Here is a 21,400-nt window from a genome sequence, read left to right as displayed (position 1 = left end):
TGAGTGTCATTATGCTTTATTTCTTTATTTAATTCACTCCATAGCAACAATAAATAGAACATTCAATGATGATAACTACATGAACTGGACATCAATAAGTTTTGGATTCAAAGAGAAACAGAAAAACACTCTTTGGAAAATTTAAAGTGAAATGGTTTGTAGACAAATCTTCCCCTATGCATGGGGGCATTTAAACATACAGAGGGCTGTTTAACATGAATCAGTGGGAAGTTTAGTGTGCACACTGCTGTCTTGTAGTGAAATGAAATGACCAAGCACAAAGCAAACTGAAGGTTAGTCAAAGGTAATGGAGGACTCAAGACACCGATAGGCTAACTAACCACAAAAAGACACTTAGGACTGTAGTGATGGGACCCAATCATGAACCATCTGACAAAGACTTTCCTTTTACAAATCTATTTCTCTCCCCATTTTCAACTTCACTTTGGCTCCCTCCTGCATATCTGGCAAAATCAAGTGATACAGGTTCAACCACATGTCATTTCAAACTGTTAGCTTCCATTTGCAATTTCACATGATCAAAAGTAGTAACAGTGTAACATTCACATGTGCCAATGCAAATGGTGCTTCTGACATTAATTTAATAATTTATTGCCAGAATTAAGCAAATCTGTTTGAGCAAAGGGCCTGTCATAGGATATATTCTTCACAAAAAATGCTAATGAAGCTAACCAGTTGGGCTTCAACATACACCTCACTGAGAAATGCAAGCGAGCTCATCAATCAGTGTTTTATTGTGTAGTGTGGGGTATTTGGAAGAGTCAAGGCATTTACATAATCCATCAAACCGATGATTTTGGTCAAACAATGCCAGCCAATCATTAACTATATGCAATCACAACAGGTAGTAATTGGTATTTGGTCCATATTGTGCAGCCCTTCTACCCATGGATGAAAACTAGTTAGCATTGTAGAATAGTGCCAGCTGCCAACTGCTAGTTTTCAATCCTCATCATCAGCTAGGCTAGTATTTTTCCATTTAAGGATTCGTTGACACCTTCTCAGAAATGGTTTTGCCATTTGTGTATGAAATCTATATGTGAAAGCTCTCCAACACTACCAGTGAAATAGGGAGCAATGCCATCAGTGGCACAATATAATACTGACATTACTTCCAGAAAGTGCTTTCACACTCTCAATGTTGACCAAATAAAATCACAAAAGCATACAAAACCAAAAGTGACAGTTCTCACATATAGGGATTATGTTTAACATTCCATTAAAAAAAAAAAAAAAAAGACAATTTCATTTCAAAACATAAAAAACACAAACAATAAAAAAATTTTCATGAAAAGTAAATGAAACACTTTGGTCAAAGACAATGGTTTTCTTGCTTCCCTTTTCTCAAATGGAATGTTTCATATGGACAGCATCCATACTAGTCAGCTTGAGTCAAGCGACTCTGTCTTCAGAGCCCAAAAAAATGCCAAAAAGCCGCTTCACTGGCCACATTTCCCTTCTGTAAACAGCATCATCCCTGCTTGGCTAACCCACAAGATTTTACAAATGTATTTTTGCACAAAATTTCAACTCGTTCCTAAAGTACTGCAACATGACACACACAGCCTCTGCCGTCACAGCCTTCTAAGCAGTGGTTATATTTCTGCAGAGCATTTGTGTACACTATTGCATGCTGGGACAGGTGAGGGTGGTGGGTGACATTAAGGCAGTCTGAGTGAGGCACAGACAGAAGCCTGCTTCTCTCTTACCCTTCCCTCAAGTCTAAACAAGTTCAGACCAACACAAAACAGCAGCTTAGGCCAGGCTTAAAATGTATAAAGCAGTCAAATACAGCCTGGTTTAACCCACAGTAAAAACATCTGATTACCACCTGGTAAACTTGTACAATTAACAGTTATTACATCAAAACTAGTGCCCACCTGGAACAGTGTAAATCCAAACAGCCACCTATACTCAGATAAAATCGTTACATAGAGCATGTTTTGAACTTGTTATATTACATGCCGTGAGCTGAATGCAAGTGTTCGTGTATTTCTCACAGTATGTGGATGTACAGGTATATTCGTGTATGTGTTCGTGTATACGTGCAGAAGAGCTCACTCAAAGGCCCAGACCTCCAGGTTTTGGATAGTAAAGTCCTGTTGTGATGACAGTGGTTGGTTGTTGAAGGTAGAGCATTTGGAGGTTGTGCCATGATACAGATCAGCATCTAGCCACAGACCAAGGTGACCCCTAGCAAGACACAATGGAAGTTAAAGAGCACAGACTTAATTAATAAATTAGACCAAGTTACCAACTTTACCAACCTAATATCAATTTAAACTTACCCTCCACCTCCTATCTGCAGAGAGTCCAAGTTTCCTTTCACAAAGTAGGAGTTCTCTCCAGTCCAGCGAAACATCTTTCAAAAATAAATAGACATCAGTACTCCCAAGTGACAAGTTGTGATGGCCATTAATGAAAAGTAATGTCATTGGTGTATTGCATTTTGTTTTTTTTCACTGCAAAGAAATAGTAAGAGGAAAGTAGTTTTACCAAGTTAGTGTACTTGAATTAAGAAAAGGGTGAAAAACAGTGAGCCTTACAAATTATTGCAAATTACTACCCCAGTATGACCATGGATGAATCCATGATGGAACCAATGAACTGAGTGAAGGAGGAAGGAAACGGAATGTACTAAATGATACATTTATATTTGCTCTGCATAATTTGCTAAGAAGAACTGTGAGGGAAAACAGCAGAAATTGAGCCTTATAATGGCACAGACAGTTCTGTGTGCTGTTGAGTTAGAGTCACAATATAATGTCCTGCTCTATTTATCACAAGTATACTGGCTGAGAAACAGCAGTGTGATAAAGCATACTTTGATTTGAACATGGCTGCAATAACGGTTACGTTTTAACTGAGAAAGATTAAGAAATGAATCCTCAGTAGATTCTTGATCTTGCCCCTCAATTTTAAAGAGCAAACAAGCTTCCTCAACAAGAAGCTACAACAAACACACCTTAATTTCAGGGCTGAAAGTGTAGAGGAAAGTCTCCCCTGTGCCGTAATAGTGCTCACTAACTCTGAACGGGTGAGTGGAAAAAGCTCCAAAAACCTGCCGCAAGAATACAAACAAAACAAATAGCACCATGTTAACATCATTATGTTTCACTGTAACTTGACACCAAATGTATTACCTGTGCTTACTCAATAGAACACATAGTTGTGTATCTGGTCTTATCAAGCAATAGAAGCTATGGCTCAGTTATTTTGTGTCTCCGTTTATACCTGGTTGTCCATGTCTTTGATGACCAGCAGCACAGGGCAGTCCACCTCCCCAAGATTTCTGTACAGAGTTTTCAGGCTGGTTCCATGCACAACTGTGCTGTAGGCCAATCGCCATGGATAGCCTTGAACCCGGGCAGGAAGTCGAGCAGCCAGCTGTAGAGGTCAACACGAAATCATGTAATTTTGAGCAAACTAGTCCTATTTGGCTATTTTTGAGAGACATCACACGTCATGGTTCGGCAGATCATTTTACCGAGCAATGACCTCATGTGGCTGGTTAGGCCTAAACCTAAATCATAAGCATACACCTAGCTGTGATCCTTACAAAAACACCCATTCTCTATATGTTTAAAGCTAACTCTATTCTAACATACATGGTTCAGCTGGTTAAATTGTTTATGACTAAATAAATAGTATATTCTTGTGTTAAACTAGGACCGTTACTAAACCAGTCCCACTAAAGATGTTGCAGCTTTTCTGTGAGTGTTACAGGCTAAAATGGTTTGATTTTGCAGTACCTTTTCTCGATATTTGAGGCAGCATTTGCATGCTTTTTGTGTGTGGGACCTTTTCCAATTTGCTTTTTTTGGGGTGGGGGTTGGCAGTGACAAAGTTTGCAATAAAACTGTAAATGTGTGACTGCTTTAAGACTGATATATAAAAACATTTTAGTGAAAAAATAACAAATAATTTTGGGCAATCAACTTTTCCACAACCTCTCCTTGGATCACCACCTTATCGTGGTGGAGGGGTTTGCGTGCTTGAATGATCTTAGGAGCTATGTTGTCTGGAGCAAAAGCTCCTGGTAGGGTCTCCCATGGCAAACTGGTCCTAGGTGACAGGTCAGACAAAGTGTGATCCATAATAACCCCTATGAAGACACAAAAGCAGGACTTGTGTACCCTGCCCGGAACAGGGTTACCGGGGCCCCACCCTGGAGCCAGGCCTGGGGGAGGGGCTCGCCAGCGAGCATCTGGTGGCCGGGCATTTACTCATGGTGCCCGGGCGGGCCCAGCCCGAAGGACTTACATGAGTCCCCCCTCCCATCGACCCACCACCAATGGGAGGGGCAGTAGTAGGGGTTCGGTGCGTTGTGGATCGGGCAGTGTCCGAAGGCGTGGGCCTTGGCGTTCTGATCCTCGATTGCTGAAACTGGCTTTTGGAACTTGGAACGTTACCTCACTGGCGGGGAAAGAGCCTGAGTTGGTGCGCGAGGTTGAGAGATACCAGCTAGATATAGTCGGGCTCACCTCAACACACAGCTTGGGCTCTGGGTCCAATCTCCTGAAAGGGGCTGGACTTTATTCTTTTCTGGAGTTGCCCATGGTGAGAGGCGGCGGGCAGGTGTGGGCTTTCTCATAGCCCCTCGACTCGGTGCCTGTATGTTGGGGTTTTCTCCGGTGGACGAGAGGGTAGCTTCCCTACGCCTTCAGGTTGGGGAACGGGTCCTGACTGTTGTCTGTGCTTATGCACCGAACAGCAGTTCAGAGTACCCAGCCTTCTTAGAGTCCTTGGGAAGGGTGCTTGAAAGTGATCCTCCTGGAGACTCTTGTCCTACTGGGGGACTTCAACGCTCACGTGGGCAATGACAGTGAGACCTGGAGGGGTGTGATTGGGAGGAATGGCCTCTCTGATCTGAACCCGAGTGGTGTTCAGTTTTTGGACTTCTGCGCAAACCACAGTTTGTCCATCACGAACACCATGTTTGAACACAAGGATGTACATAAGTGCACATGGCACCAGGACACCCTAGGCTGCAGTTCAATGATTGACTTTGTAGTCGTGTCATCGGACTTGCGGCCATGTGTTTTGGACACTCGGGTAAAGAGAGGAGCTGAGCTGTCAACTGATCACCACCTGGTGGTGAGTTGGATCAGGTGGTGGGGGAAGATGCCGGTCAGACCAGGCAAGCCCAAACGTATAGTGAGGGTTTGCTGGGAACGTCTAGCAGAAGAACCTGTCAGATTGATCTTCAACTCACACCTCCGTCAGAACTTTGACCAGATATCGGGGGAGGTGGGGGACATTGACTCAGAATGGGCCATGTTCCGTTCCTCCATTGCTGAAGCGGCTGACTGTAGCTGTGGCCGTAAGGTAGTTGGTGCCTGTCGGGGCGGTAATCCTCGAACCCGGTGGTGGACACCCCAGGTGAGAGATGCCGTCAAGCTGAAGAAGGAGTCCTACCGGGCATGGTTGGCCTGTGGGACACCAGAGGCAGCTGGCAGGTATCGACAGGCCAAGCGATCTGCGGCTTTAGTTGTCGCCAAGGCAAAAACCCGTGTATGGGAGGAGTTTGGTGAGGCCTTGGAAAGTGACTTTAAGTTGGCTCCGAAAAGATTCTGGCAAACCGTCAGGTGACTCAGAAGGGGAAAGCAGTGTGCCACTAGCACTGTATATAGTGGAGATGGTGTGCTGCTGACTTCGACTGAAGACGTCATTGGGCGGTGGAAGGAGTACTTTGAGGACCTTCTCAATCCCACCGACACGTTCTCCAGTGAGGAGGCTGAGTCTGGGGACATGGGAATAGGCTTGTCCATTACTGAGGCCGAAGTCGCTAAGGTAGTTAAGAAGCTCCTTGGTGGCAAGGCTCCGGGGGTGGATGAGATCCGCCCTGAGTTCCTCAAGGCTCTGGATGTTGTGGGGCTGTCTTGGCTGACACGCCTTTTCAACATTGCGTGGACATCGGGGGCGGTGCCACTGGATTGGCAGACTGGGGTGGTGGTGCCTCTTTTTAAAAAAGGGGACCGGAGGGTGTGTTCCAACTACAGGGGAATCACACTCCTCAGCCTCCCTGGCAAGGTCTATGCAGGGGTACTGGAGAAGAGAGTCCGGCTTATAGTCGAACCTCGGATCCAGGAGGAACAGTGCGGGTTCCGCCCTGGTCGTGGAACACTGGACCAACTCTTCACCCTCTCCAGGATTCTGGAGGGTTCATGGGAGTTTGCCCAACCAGTCCACATGTGCTTTGTGGATCTGGAGAAGGCATTCGACTGTGTTCCCCGGGGTATTCTGTGGGAGGTGCTTCGGGAGTACGGGGTACATGGCTCTTTGTTACGAGCCATTCAGGCCCTGTACAAACAAAGCAGGAGTTTGGTTCGCATGGCCGGCAGTAAGTCAGACTCGTTCCCAGTGAGAGTTGGACTCTGTCAGGGCTGCCCTTTGTCACCGATTCTATTCATAATTTTTATGGATAGAATTTCTAGGTGCAGTCAAGGGATGGATGGTGTCCGGTTTGGTGACCTCAGGGTCACATCGCTGCTGTTTGCAGATGATGTGGTCCTATTGGGGACATCAGGCCGCGAACTTCAGCTTTCGTTGGATCGGTTTGCAGCCGAGTGTGAAGCGGCTGGGATGAGAATCAGTACCTCTAAATCCGAGACCATGGTTCTCAGGCGGAAAAGGGTGGAGAGCCCTCTCTGGGTCGGGGATAGGCTCTTGCCTCAAGTGGAGGAGTTCAAGTATCTCGGGGTCTTGTTCACGAGTGATGGTACAAGGGAGCGGGAGATTGACAGGCGGATTGGTGCTGGGTCAGCAGTGATGCAGGCTCTTTACCGGTCTGTTGTGGTAAAGAAAGAGCTGAGCCATAAGGCAAGGCTCTCGATTTACCGGTCGATCTACGTTCCCACCCTCACCTATGGTCATGAGCTTTGGGTAATGACCGAAAGAATAAGATCGCGAATACAAGCGGCCGAAATGAGTTTCCTCCGCAGGGTGTCTGGACTCTCCCTTAGAGATAGGGTGAGAAGTTCAGTCATCCGGGAGGGACTCGGAGTAGAGCCGCTGCTTCTTCACGTCGAGAGGAGCCAGCTGAGGTGGTTCGGGCATCTGGTTAGGATGCCTCCTGGACGCCTCCCTCGGGAGTCCAACTGGGAGGAGACCCCGGGGAAGACCCAGGACACGCTGGCGCGACTATATCGCCCAGCTGGCCTGGGAGCGCCTCGGAATCCCCCTTGGAGAGCTGGTGGAAGTGGCTGGGGAAAGGGAGGTCTGGGCTTCATTGCTTAGGATGCTGCCCCCGCGACCCGAACCCCGGAGAAGCGGAAGATAATGGATGGATGGATGGATGGAACTTTTCCACAAGTGCAGAGTAGGTGCTGGTAATACTCTACTCTACTCTACTCTACTCTACTCTACTCTACTCTACTCTACTCTACTCTACTCTACTCTACTCTACTATCAAACTCCATTCTATTTGAGAAGTGTTCTCCCCTCCCCCTCCCCCAAACTCCATTCTATTTGAGAAGTGTTCTCCCCTACCCCTCCCCCAAACTCCATTCTATTTGAGAAGTGTTCTCCCCTCCCCCTCCCCCCCGCTGCGACTACTGCTGCGACTACTGCTGTAAGAACTGAGTGTCAGCTCCCCCTACAGAACCTTAACATCAATAACAGCCTTACGATGCAGAAGTCTAAATTCACATGCATTCACCTCCCAGTTTTATAGTACTGGGTCTCTGGAGGAGTTAACAATCTTGGGTCCCTGCCAACTAAACCACTGTGTTACACACTTAACAAAAGGATAATAAACTGAAATTCTAAAATGTATTAACTGCAGAGTAGGGTGAAGTCTACAAGTGTTGCTCTAAAACCTTTTCGATGTGCGTGTCCTCAAGTAGTGTGCTTGGGTCCATCAGCATAGGCAGCAAGTCCAGGGGCTCCTCATCCTCAAAGCTGCCAAAGCTCTGCCTCCTCTTTGCTTCATTGATTGTGATAATCTGAGGGAACATTTAAATGATATTAAATATCTGGCCTAAAAAAAAAAAAAAAACAAACAAAAAAAAAAAAAAAAAAAAAAAAAACACCTAAACCAATAAAACCCATATGATGCAGAAGTCACATCAATTCACCTCCCAGCTTCGTGGTACTGGGTCACTGAAGAAGTTATCTATCATGTTGAGCTCATCTTTCTCTACAACCACGAAGCCCTGCTCCTGTGCATCTTTCCCATACGCATCAGGAGACCACTGGATGAAGAAGGAGTAAAGGTGGTCCACTCTATAAATAAATAAATCAAACAAACAAACAAATTAATTAAATAAAGCGCATTTAAAAAGACATTCAAGTTTGAAAGAGGGAAAAAAAAAAAATACATCATCACACACATACGCACACAAATTTACCTTTCCTGTGGTACTGCAAACCAGTACTCTGGTTGCTTTCCCCTGCCTCCAAATGAGTGGGCAGGACTAGAGGTCCGACCAACAGCAAAAGATTTCCTCATGGGTTTCCCCACTCTGAAGCAGAGAAACATGGGTGGATTCTTGCTCTTCTCCTCTGTGGAAAGTAGCATGTCTGCCAAGAGGACATGTATAATTTAAAAAGTGATGCTACAACTTTTAGAATAAACCATTTTATACTGAAGTAAGAATTTTTTTTCTGATGTCTAATATGAAAGACAAAATAGCCACAATTAAAAAAAAAAGTCTATCAAAAGCTATGATTAGAAACGGTTTTAGGCAACATTTCACATCCTGTGCTGCACCAAATCCAGCTAAACTGGCCCAACTGTGCTCTCTATGGAAAGAAACATGCAGCTGTGAATATTCTGACAATATATGCACAATATACCCAAAGAAAACATACTGTGACATATGATATAATTTATCATGTTAACGATAAATATCAACATATTGTCCTGCACTAAACTTCTCTTAAGAGGAGCATCTAAAAGCCATCACACTCAGACTATTCAAATATGACTATACTGCTATTTCAGGCTAGATTTGTTACAGGATTTAATCGAATTCCTCTGACAATCCAGAAATTCTAGCATTTTCTAATGATATCTGCCTATCTGTACTTTTTTTTTTTACCTGTCTTTAGTTTTGTTAGAATAGGCATCAACCACTAAAATCAAAGAACAATGTCAAGTCAGTCTCACAAACTATTTTCAACTCAGAGACATTATCAGAGAAAGAGACTTAAGACTTCACTTGTTGAAATACAAGTGGGATCACTTGTAAAGCTAAAGATAGTGCTTGTATAACAGGACAGCTTGTACTTTAATTATTAATTGAGAGAAAAACCCAACACCACACACACAAAAAAAAACAAAAAAAAACAAAAACAAACAAAAGCACTCTCCCTGCCCTTGTGAAGATATGCAAATTAAAAAAAAAAAAAAAAAAAAATTAAAAAAAAGGAGCCAACCACCATAGATATTCTCTATGGTATTAAAAAAAACAAAAAACAAAAAAACACAATGAAATACTTTAAAATTATAGCCCAGTGGCTTTAACAAGACTACTGCCAAGTGGACACACTTAACCATAACAACTTGATGATATCCAATTGAGAAAGATCAGACTGTGACTAACTACAGAGAAGGAAAAATCCCCTTAATCAAATTACCTGTGACTAGAAGGCCATGTTTTTAGCCTCATGCATGTGTCTCTGACAGTTTGTTTTTCCTGTGAGCGTCAGCCTGTGCCGAGTGAAGAGAGCTCTGGCTATATATCTCCTACTATCTCGTTTATGATAGTTTCTGGCAATAAAAGCCTGTAATTTGTATTTTATCAAATATAGTTGGTGAGAAGCATCATAACATTCAGTGGCCTTTTCATGAGCTGCTTACCTTCGATTGGTCCCTGCATCCTTTTCAGCAGCCATGACTTCATCTCTGCTTCATTTGTTTGTCTTTCTTTCTCCCTCTCTGACAGCTCTTGCTCAGAATTCGGTCCCTTGATTGTCTCCTTGTCCTCTTCATGGCTTGGTCCAAAAGAACTACCATTCTCTTCAGTGATACTTCCAGGGCTTACCATTCCCACGTGGTCCCCGGCTGCTACTTCCATCTGAGAAGATTCAAGAGTAGGAATCTGCATCCCAGTCTTTTTTGTATCTTTCAGCTCATCTGGTGTAGTAACTGTATGTCCATTTTCATTAAGCTCTGTTCCACCATGCAGTGTGCTGGGTTTGTTCCCATCTGTCTCCACATTTTCATCTGTGGAACGATTATGTAGTCCTTCATCCTCCTCCTCCTCTTCTTGGTCTTTGTCACATGACCTCACAGCATTCACGGTTTCATCTGAGGGGGGCAATATTACTACCTTTGCCCCCTCAGAGTCACTCACCACCTGTAATGATGCCTCCTCCAGGCTGAAGCAAGTGATGTTGGCAATTTCCGGCTTGTTATGAGACATCTCTGCACTTCCGTTCTCTGCGCCAGAGTCGTTCTGCATGAGCTCCAGTTCGGTAAATCCTTCATCTGATGGTGACTTGTCTGCAGGGTGGCATTCTGCTGTCTCTGAAACTGTCGTCTCAATGTCGTCTAATACAATTGGACGGTTAGGTTGCCCAAGGGCCTCGTAGCGGCTGAACGGGTTCAGGTCATGTTCGGATGGAAGCTCCACCCATTCACCTGGCCTGTATAATGGACACATTTCCTGAGGCATGTCGCTACCGTTGAAACAGGTGTCATGTGAAGGTGACAGGGAAAATTAAAGAGAGAAACAAACCAAAACAAGAGAACTTAAAAATGAAGGACAAACTCATGAAAACCAAATTGCAAACTTAAGGAAACTAAAGCAAAATGTAATAAACTTAGGAAAGAATAAAGTGAAACTAATGGCAAAAGATGTAAACATAAGAAATAAGAAGTAATAAATAATAAATTGATATACTAAAATAAAAAATATATATAGTAAAATGCATGTGTAGGGGTAATGATTAAAAGGGTTATAGCAAGAAAAAGGAGAATGGAAATAAAATCAGAGTGATGTGGCCAGTAGGGCAAGTGAAACAGAGGAGCCTGACATAGTAACATGCTTGGGAAAAGTATACAAAACCTACCGCATAGTACATAATTATCTGCTGAATATTGTTTGACATTATAACACTGCAGTACATGAAATAGGCAGAATGAGTTAAGGAAGCTAGGACAGTCAGAGAAGCAGTTGCTGCTTACGATGGCAATGCGTCTTTAAGTTTCATGCGGGACACGTCGTCATACAGAGCCACGGAGAGCACCTCTTCCATGGGGCAGATGAGTCCGTACTCCTCACATCCATGCTCAATGACCAGAGGATCCGACTTGTGTGGGTCAAACATGATGTTGTTGGGTGTCACAATCATCACACCACCCACTACTCCCTGTAAAACGAGCAAGAGAGCAGTGGAATTTCTAGTTCAAATCACAGCTCCACTATGTTAGTTGAGATTTTGAATAATCAAAATAAAGCAAAGCAAATACAGTTAGGATTTGCAGCACGGCTACATAAGGAGGTTCATGTTCGAGGAAACAAACAAACAAACAAACAAACAAAAAAAAAAAAAAAAAAAAAAAAAAATACCAAAGGCTTCATATCATCCATTCCCAAGCACTGCAGCTCTAGATCAGGCCACTACAGTTTACTAGATCAGGTCACAGAAAGCCATTCAAGTTATGGATGGATATTTGAAGACACAACTGGCCCTCTGCAGTCTGATGGATTAAGTGTAACAATGTAATTTTGGCCTCTCACCATGCCATCAGTGAAGTACTTGCAGCTCATCTTGAGGAATTTGACAGTAGCAGGGCTTTCGTCCTCTGAGGGTGGAGAGAGTTCCCGATGCCGTTGTGTCCCAGATCTGCAGCTAGATTTGCCATTCTACAAAACATACAGCAAGGGTGCTGATTACTAATAATTTGGAGATTTACCTGCTGGAAAAGTATTCAAAAACAAACAAAGTAAATTAACATAACATGCCCTAAATAAATTCTTATGAAGAACTAAGTCCTTATACCTGTGAATCTTTCTGTGATGCGGTTTTGTTGACTGAATCAGAGCAAGCGTTGTCTGAGGAGCTAGTTTCTGACTGGCCTACATCAGGAACAAAGAGTTTCTGTAAAAATTAAAAAAATAAAATAAAATAAGAAAAAGCAGGCATGGAAGAGATCTGATCACCACAACAGGTCTGTCACCATATGGAGGAACTGAGACGCCAAAAATAAACAAATAAATAATACCCCACAATATCAGTCAGTCAATCTGAATAGGAAGGATAGTCAGAAAAAAAAATGAATGAATGTGTCCCAGCATCTGTGTTTGTATTTGTCATAAGGCTATAATGCTTATGCCATGACCTTGTGACATTGAGAATTTTGAAGAAAGGACAGAGATTGCAGCAAGAGGTAAGAGTCTTCTGTAAATCCAGGACTTGCACATAAAACTCACTTGACCAGGGACCACGCTGCGAGAGAAGAGGCGGTTCAGCTGCACAAGTTTATTCGGGGTGACGTTAAACTTCAATGCAATACCGTTTAAGGTGTCATTAGGGCCCACCTGTAGACAGATGTTTTCATAGAAAATATTAACAAAAAATGTAGTTCCATCATGTTCAAGCATAAACTGTGTCTCAGCTGAATCCATTTTTTTTTCTTCAATAAACTGATTCAAACTGCTTAACAACAACAATCACATTATGATCCCAGACTGAATTCTAATCATTAGTCAGGCCTGTTTGGGAAAAACAAACAGGCATTGGAGCAATGCTTGAAAAGCTAAAGTATGAAGTAGCTAAGAAGATGATTTAGTGGACTATTAATCTTGAGCGGTTGCCTAATTTTACAATAAATAAGGATTACAAATGGGCCAGGGATTGAGGTAAAATACCAAGATCAAATGTTGCTGAAAGGCTACAGTAACTGATTGAGCACAATATTATTCCGTGCAGGCAGAATTTATCTTCCCTGGATGAAGAACAAATATCTGAATTGAGGTTTTTATTGTTGGCATACTGGCACCTTGTGTACCTGTGCATTTTACATTTACAGCATTTAGCAGATGCTCTTATCCCGAGCGACTTACAAAAAATGCTTTGTCTAGTCAGAGAAAGCGAGTCCTGAATTTGCTAGTTACAATAGGTCAGAGAGAAAGCTAGTCCTGAGCATCCATGCCTTATACTAATCGATTTGTAATGAAAATACACACTTTCCCACATCATCATCCCTTCTTATTTTGGCTCCTTCTCTTTTTTCTCTCTCAAATATGTTTTTTCTGAAATGTAAACGTGTCACTTGGAATGGAATAAAACATTTAAATAAACAAATAATTCTAAAACTAGACAGCTTTTCTGTCTTTGTAAAGAACATGTCCATGTCCAAAACATAAGAGAAAATTTACTTACTGTGTATTCTACTGTGCCTGGAGGCTTTCTCTTCTCTTTCTTCACCTGGCCATTGGATTTGCATTCACTTTCTGAAAAAGAAAGCTGTTAGCATTAACCAACAGGCCCTGTTAAAATGGTTAAAATGAACACACACACCCATATTTTAGTAAACTTCAGGGTTTAATGAGTCACGGGGACACGCAGGCTAAACAAATCATCTACCTTCATTAAAATTACAATAAGAGAATGCATTAACACCACAACATTTCTTTTACCATCTTTGGCTTTTTTCCCCTTTTCTAGCAGCTGCAGCAATAGTCTCCTTTGGCCAGGACAAAAACAATATTTTCTACTATGGATAATAATGGTCATGGAGCATTAAAAGAGCATGTAGGCACTGAGAGCACTTCAACATTATTCATATGCATGATTTCCTACAAGTCATTACACTACTAACCTGAACATAATGCACGTTAAGCTTGTCTAGCTTCACTGAGTTGAAATGTAAACAACTGTCTCTTTTGCTTTTCAAGTTTTTTTTTGGTTTTCCCCATAGCATGCAAGACAAAAGGAACTTACATGCATGATACGTTACTGTTTTTTTTTTTTAATCCAAGTGAAACAGGAAGTGAAAGGAGGCGAAAACAAGATTATTGTAAACATGTAGAACTATTTGCTTGGTTATAATTTGCTGTGTTATGGTTAAACAACTGTTTACCACCTATTAAATTTAAGCCGTTACTTGTGTTGTTTAATGTAAACAGCTTATTTCCACTGATTATGTGTGGATCTAATTGCAACAGGTCAGCAAAAAGGCATAAAGACTGAACAACAACTTAAGTCTATGGCTTTATGCATTTTTCTTCTTGAAAACTTCAAAGTTCAAGCAAATGCAGGCAGACACATCAACATAGCCCTAATTGTCCGTTTCCAAACCATAAGCGTTTTAGTGGCAGTCATTCAGTAATATTACTGTAATTTCTGGCTAGCTCAGCCCCAGATCAGGTTTTGTGTACAGAGGCCTGCTGTGGCGCAGTTCAATAGACTGTGTAATAAGCTTCTGCAGCTGTGTGCAAACACAAACACTCCATGCATACAAAGACAGAAGGACATGGCCATGACTTATAAACGAATTTTAAAAAAAGTAATAATAATAATAATAATAATAATAATAATAATAATAATAATAATAATAATAATAAATACCACTTTGTATTTATGGCAATGGAAAAAAATCAACTAATTAAAAAGCTGAATTGCAACTACAGGACCTATTACAAGGCAAGTAATTATGTCAAAGGATATGTATGGAGATCCCCTCACCGTTTTAAAGGGAAAGCTATCAAATATTATTATAATGCTATATTGCTCTAGCTGGTATCTCAAGTACTAGGTTACAGTGGCAGATGATGCTTTCTAAAGGGGAAGCACAGATGGTGATGATGAATGGCATAATTTAGTACTAAAAGTATCGTGCAGAAGTTTGTATCACTTGTCATATTAGAGGTTATTGTTATTTAATATTTGATAACAGTGGATGAATGTAGATTCAAATATAAACTTCACACCAAAAAGTTATTAAACAGTTTAGCGCTGTAAAAGCACACAGGACTAGTATATTTAAAAGATTTTATATATTTATCTGCAATCAAACTTTAAATTTTACAGAAAGAAAAAAAAAAATATTCCAAACTATTCCAAATCTTGCTGCTAGGACTTGGGCCTGGAGATCTACTATCCTGAGCCCAGATTCTCAAAGCTTCATGAAGTTTAGTAACAACAGCACCTAGAACCGCTCTGTGACTTTTCCCATACCTCATTTTCAAAAGAAGGATGGGATATCCTAAGGTAGTTGTGGCACACCCCTAAAATTAGTGGCATGTCCACTGCTTTGATGTCTACCAATGACAGACTGTGTTCTAATATGCATACAGCCAGTGGGTGGTCAGCAAGGAAGCCTGCATGGTACATCACTGCCAACAGCCTGGTTTAAATATACGTTCTATTTATTTTACTTATGTTTTATATATGCATATGTGCATAACACTAATGCCTGAGTGTTTGTTACTGCACACAGATGCATACACAAATAGAAAAATTCTGAGAACTTTGATGGGGTATGGATCAAGCATAACAATGAGACAAGTGTAATAGACCAATTTAGTTTATTTTATACTGTAGTATGAGAATGTATGTTATCTTAAACATCAAGTATGTTAAATTAGGATTTAAACTGCAGGATAATCTAGATCCTATGGAGCAATAACATAGGCATAACATTGCAAATTTGTCAGTCTGGTTACGCAACTTCCTGTGCAAACAGCACGTGATCGTTCACCTGCTAGTACCATTATTGCCTATTCAGGAGTTTTTTGAGGGTTTACATTACATTCACATACACACGTTTGTGTGGTTAGTTCTGAATTTCCATGAGAAGCTCACTGGCAGATATCTGCAGCATAAATGTCTTACCTGAGCCTTCTCTCAGAGTTCTCTCAGTTTTGCTGCACTTCTCTCCTTCTGGGTTCTTCTGAAGCTGTTCGGTGGGGGCAGGTGCGTAGATGATTGGTCCCTTTGACTCTGGATCTGAATGGCTCTCCTCAGTCACCGCTTTTTCCGACTGGCTCTGTTTCAGTTGTCGCCTCTTCTTCAGCCTGAGAGTCGCACAATGACATGACAGAATGTGCATCACTTTAAACTTCAGCTTAAATAAGAATGGTGAACTTTCAAATGATGTGATGGTCTGCTGCAGCCAAGGCAGTTTACAAAGACCACAGAAACACAGTTTCTCTTTCCACAATGTTTCACATCATCCCTATTATACTTATTACTGGAAAAGCAGGCATTTCTCTTCACTTTATTGACAGACCTCTAAGAGAAGCAAAGCTGAGGCACAGGGAGCCAATATGGCTGAGCCTGGCTCTAATAGCTCTGCAGTTCAGCTCACAGATGGCTTTATGGACCAGCTAAGAAATCCGATGAGGAGTTGGAAAATAAGATAAGATGAGTCAGAAAACTGGATAAATAAATAATGGGCATTTTGTATCATATGTATGGGAATGTAAACAGTGATGAAGTGGAGAGGAAGGAAGGGAGAAACAGAAAGGAGGGATGCAATGAGCTCTCTAATGGAGTAAGAGGGATGTCAATCGATAAAGCTGGAGACAGAGCAACTGCCACTGCACTGCCTGCTCTCAAACAACAATGCACCAATGCACATCTGCTAAAGATTTCAGCACTAACAGTGGCAAAACATTCCACAACTGAAGCAGTCTAGCAAGGAAATTCCTGTGTGTGGAATGCAAAACCTTCTTAACAAAAGCACCTGCTGGCTCTGAACACAATGAGTAGAAGCAAATCAAATACTAATATTCAAAATCACTTATCACAATGCTAAAAAGCCTAGTTTTGCCAAGGCTACAAGGCTGATCTCAAATGAAACAGATGATATCAAATGTCCAATAGGTTCAGTCCAGGACTGCACAGTATATCATATATTGATCATTACCATGACAATACTGATATCACAATATGCAATACACCTCATCACTCAGTGTTACACTGTCCGTCATGAAGTCTGATCACTCTAACATGTTGTAAATATACCAGAAGCTATACTGCAATTGTAAATATGCAGCAATATAATTGACACATTATGCCAGTTAACCCTCACCAGAATAATGTACTATGGCCTTATTCTCTCCCTGTAGACTAGGGATACAAAAATTGTTGGTCCAGGGTTCGATATGCATTATGAATTTTGGGCCAAAGTAACAGTCCTGTTTTGGTAAGGTTATATTTCTGAAACAATTAACTCTTTAATTTGCCTAAATGCAAATACAACTTTCCATTTTAAAAAATGGCAGCAGAACTGACCCATTTTCTGTCTTTTGTGCATGAAATCAAGAGGAGAAATGCATTAAAAGTGCTTCTAAGATTTATTTTGCCTTCTCCATTTTAAATAATCCAAGAGCGTGTTGACCATGTCAATTTCTTTTGCATTTTGGTCTGTGATATTTCACAGTTTGGAAATTCATTACTGCTGAAATGTGGGCAGGAGGGGGAATTGGAAAGGTCATTGCACACCATACGAGCTGTGTCAAGTAGCAGAGTGCTGCTATAGAATGCTGGCAGGGGAGCCCATAAAACAAGGTTTATTTTTACAATCTACTTGTATAAACTAAACAAAATAAAGCATGAAAAAAAGTATATCACTTATAACACTTGGCATCTGTTTACTACCTCATTTACTATCTTCATACATTGGTTGTTTTCCTGCTGAAAGATACAAGCTGAAAAAGGCTGGGATAGTAACCTTAGCTTTAGCATTTGTCTGTTTACGTAAAAGACTGGCTACCAGAGTGGCTAGCACCGCTGCATGTTGATACTGATGTGCATCTCTTAATTAAAAACAAAGGTTTCACATTTTTGGCGCACAAGTGTTGTATGCAACATGTTTGGATGCAACACGTCCACTGGCGCTTGCCATTGTCTCAGAGAATATTCAAGTTCCTTTGCTCTTTTCCAGTATTTGCATATAGAGTGCTGATAGGTTCCAGAGAGGTACTGTGGATCTGAATATACAATATTTGTGTAGTCTGTGGCACAATAAGTAAGTAAATTACAGGAAAATAACATTCTTCATTTAAGAATAGTTATCTAACCTATTATTCACTTTTAAATATCACAATGTTTAAAAATCACAGAAACCTGTAGAGATGCAAGAAGATATTGGAATCACATCAGTATTCACAAATATTTGCTTTAAAATAATATTGGCATTGGACAGATGTTTCTTGTTTTACTTAAGAAGAGCGGAATGCTTAGCTATTGTGCTAAAATGTCTGTATTTTGCTCATTTTACTGCATTTGTAAGCTTATACAAACAAGTGTTACATTCCTCTGTAATGGTAATCCAGGTGCATCTCATCTAAATGTCCACATTTTACAGATGTATATGCATCAGCATCGGCATATATGGACAATGGATATTGGCTTTGGCCCACAATTTCCATATCAGAGCATCAACCATATTGTTTAGTCCTAGTTCAGTCTTTATCTTGACTCAACTGTCCTTAAGTATATGCCTATACTCTGAAGGAACATACGATCACCTTAAAAGGCAAACAGATCTATTAACATTAATTAATTATAAAAAATAAAATCAAGCCTTACTTCTGGGCTTCAAGTGAGATTACCAAATTGAAGCTTATTGTGGACATAGTATGAGCCAACCATGCAACATTGATTGACAAAATTTGACCCTGGCCAACAAATGCAAAGGACAATTAAAGAGACGTTATAGACCAAGACAGATACCCATGTACTCCATGTTAATAAGTTCTTTTGTAGTATTCTTCTCAAGCTTCCACTCTGGAACCCACAAATACAGTCTCTGCAAGCCTTCTAGAAACATCTACAATGTCTTCTGCATACACATGCACATGCCAGAAATATCATTCTCGAAAATGTTCATTACCCACATAAGGCACAAGGACATTAAGCAGTGCAGGATGAAAGAAGAACACCCACGCACTCCCTTAAGACACACAGGCCACACAATCATCTCACCAGTCGAATGTACTGTGTTCGGTGTAGCTTTTAAACCTCAAAAACAGACCGATGAGCTGGGGAACTCCCACTGCAGAACTACCGGCACTGCTTTTGGCAGCACTGGTGATTATGTCTTTGCCTGACGTCCCACTGCTCCTGTTGTTGTTGTCACAGCTGCTGCTGCCCTCATAGCTGCTGCCGGTCTGATGTCCAAACATGACTCCGCTTCCCCTCTCCTGCACTTCGATTAGCTGGGTGTGGACGTACCACAGCCAGCTTGCACAACAGAGATGGGAAAGAGCGAGCAAGCGCACGACAGGGAGAGAGAGCAAGCTACAGCAGGCATGAGTGAAAGTTTTCCAGTGAAGACTTGGCAGCCAATGTTAGCTGTGTACCTGATAACAATTTGAATTGTGTGGCTATTGTTTTCCTCTTTAGAAAAAGGGAAAATCCACAAGTTGAACAACACTCCTTTCATAAGAAAAAAAGACTTGGCGACATTTAGCTTACACACCAATCATATCTGCTTGAGACGAAGCTGTAAAACCTGAGCCACTAGAATACTACTGCTTGGAGCAAAGGAAAAAAAAAAACCAAAAAAAAAAAAAAAAAAAACCACAAGTGTAAAACTAAGTCACATGTTTGATCAAGGAAAAAGGCAGGCATATCAGCTTCTTCTACATTTACCTGACCCACTTTCAATTTCCCCTGTCTCCCAATAAAGAATCCATGTAACTGCCTATTATGACCATTATCCTTGGCATACATTACAGTACCTTAAAAAAGAACGCATTATGCTAGAGCACTGCTTATGTGACAAGATTCCACCACAGTCAGTTTGCTTACAGAGTTGTCAAAGGCCCTTAAAGTATACAATCTAATTCCAATATCCAGGTTCTGCATGACAATGCTATTACTCCCTAATCACTCCACAACAATATTTTATGCTGAAGCACTGTTTACTGTGACTGAAATCATTAAACATATTAAGCACATTGTTAAATTATGTTTTTTTTTTTTTTTTGCTTATCATTTGCCTGGCCCTTTCTCCATTTCCTTCACAGCCTTTCATTTCGGTTAAAGTACCTGGCAAAATAGCCAGGCCTCTTCTCCTGTTTCTCCATTGCGGTGGACAAAAGGTGTCAAGACACTCGTAGGCAGGCAGGAAACTCCAGGTTCCTGGTTCAGAAGAAGTCCTGACCCCTTTCCTACAAAACGAAAACATGCACATGAGATAAATGCCATCTCCAGGCAGTACATGAGGCAGTACATGAGGCAGTACATGAGGCAGTACATGGGTCAGTGGCTCACGCAAAGTTTGTTACAACAAGCAGCTTAGGGCTAACACGGATCTTAAACATTATTACAGTTCGCACCCCCTCAAACCTAGCAGACCAATAAAGACATGTAACTAGATTAGCTAGGTTATGTAACCTATGTGGAAAGGCTAGCTACAGAATCTCGTATAAACGACAGTTTAAGAAAAGGGCTTGGACCGCTTGTTTTAATGAACACCTCTGCAGCATCCTCTCTATAATAACATTCCGTTGACTGGCTACGAAACATGCTCGATTAGCCCAGCCAAAAGCTAGCAAAACGCAAACAATCGTGTTAACGTTATATCTACTATTATGATAGTTGCCCGTGGTCACAAAAGAATACGATGTTAAAAGCTAACCTGTTAGCTGATGTTCACAACTAAGCTAGATATCTTGTTTTCATCCTTCCCTCGTTAACGTTAGCTTAACAGACAATGGCTTTAGGTTAGCTGCTAGGCAGCCATGAATTAAACACCACACTCTGTATGTTCATGGAAATTAATGCAAAACAGAAATACAGAAAATGCGTTCCTCGTTGACCCGTTCGTTAGCTTGTTATGCTAGCTAGCTGGTTAACGGTAGTCGTTTTAATAAACATCAACAGTGACACACTCACCTATAATGCTACATCTTGTAGTGTCATACTACCACCATCATCACCAACGACAACACTTATCCCCGAAGCTCGTCAGACGTTGGCTGGCTGGTTAGCGAGGTCTTTTATTTCCGTTGGTTTAGCACCACCCGTCGTAGCTATTCGTAGTTTTTCGCTGCGCCCGAATGACGTTCCTGCAAAAACGCTCTGGAATAAAGTCCACACAATATTTAACCAGACGCTACAGTGCTAGGACGCCGTCAGTAGGTCCGCTGGTTTATGTAATGGCTAACCCATAGCCAGGTGTAACGCAGTCAAGCGCCGTGGTGGGCAGTGTAGGTTTGCCAACAACGTTTATTTATACGCGGATTTGCTGATAGGCCAGATTATTGCTGCTCCACCTCTCAGGTTGACGTTGCGTACACATACTGTACACCAGCTAAGCAAGTCTCCTCATTACGTAATGTCAATGCAAAGCGGATTTTTTTTATTTCGTCCGACAGAACATTGTGTTTTGGAGTTTTTCTACATTTTACCAACGAACATTCAACATGGTTAATGATATTGACAACAATGTCCTGTTGGATTATTGTGT

General features: G+C 41.5%; 1 protein-coding gene across 4 annotated transcripts; it reads right to left on the bottom strand.

The window, feature by feature from the left end:
- On the bottom strand, positions 1-21,179 carry LOC108443283 (nuclear receptor coactivator 7). Of its 4 annotated transcripts, XM_037537736.1 has the most exons (16): positions 20,827-21,179; positions 19,978-20,099; positions 15,811-15,992; positions 13,357-13,427; positions 12,405-12,512; positions 11,974-12,072; positions 11,712-11,837; positions 11,156-11,340; positions 9,827-10,647; positions 8,373-8,544; positions 8,100-8,247; positions 7,842-7,967; positions 3,256-3,408; positions 2,987-3,082; positions 2,310-2,383; positions 1-2,214 (listed from the first exon to the last, which is right to left on the bottom strand). In XM_037537736.1, the coding sequence occupies exons 2-16, from the start codon at positions 20,013-20,015 to the stop codon at positions 2,079-2,081; spliced, it is 2,535 nt and encodes an 844-aa protein (XP_037393633.1). In that variant the 5' UTR covers positions 20,016-20,099; positions 20,827-21,179; the 3' UTR covers positions 1-2,078. The 4 variants fall into 4 exon arrangements, with proteins under 4 accessions (XP_037393633.1, XP_037393634.1, XP_037393631.1 ...); XM_037537737.1 differs by lacking the exon at positions 20,827-21,179 and having other exon boundaries at positions 9,827-10,614; positions 19,978-20,021; XM_037537734.1 differs by lacking the exons at positions 19,978-20,099; positions 20,827-21,179 and adding an exon at positions 18,910-19,454.
- Between the last annotated feature and the right edge of the window lie 221 nt (positions 21,180-21,400).

Source organism: Pygocentrus nattereri, chromosome 4 (genome assembly GCF_015220715.1).
Source record: "Pygocentrus nattereri isolate fPygNat1 chromosome 4, fPygNat1.pri, whole genome shotgun sequence".
Lineage (NCBI taxonomy): Eukaryota > Metazoa > Chordata > Actinopteri > Characiformes > Serrasalmidae > Pygocentrus > Pygocentrus nattereri.
This window is presented reverse-complemented; position numbering and strand designations above follow the sequence as displayed.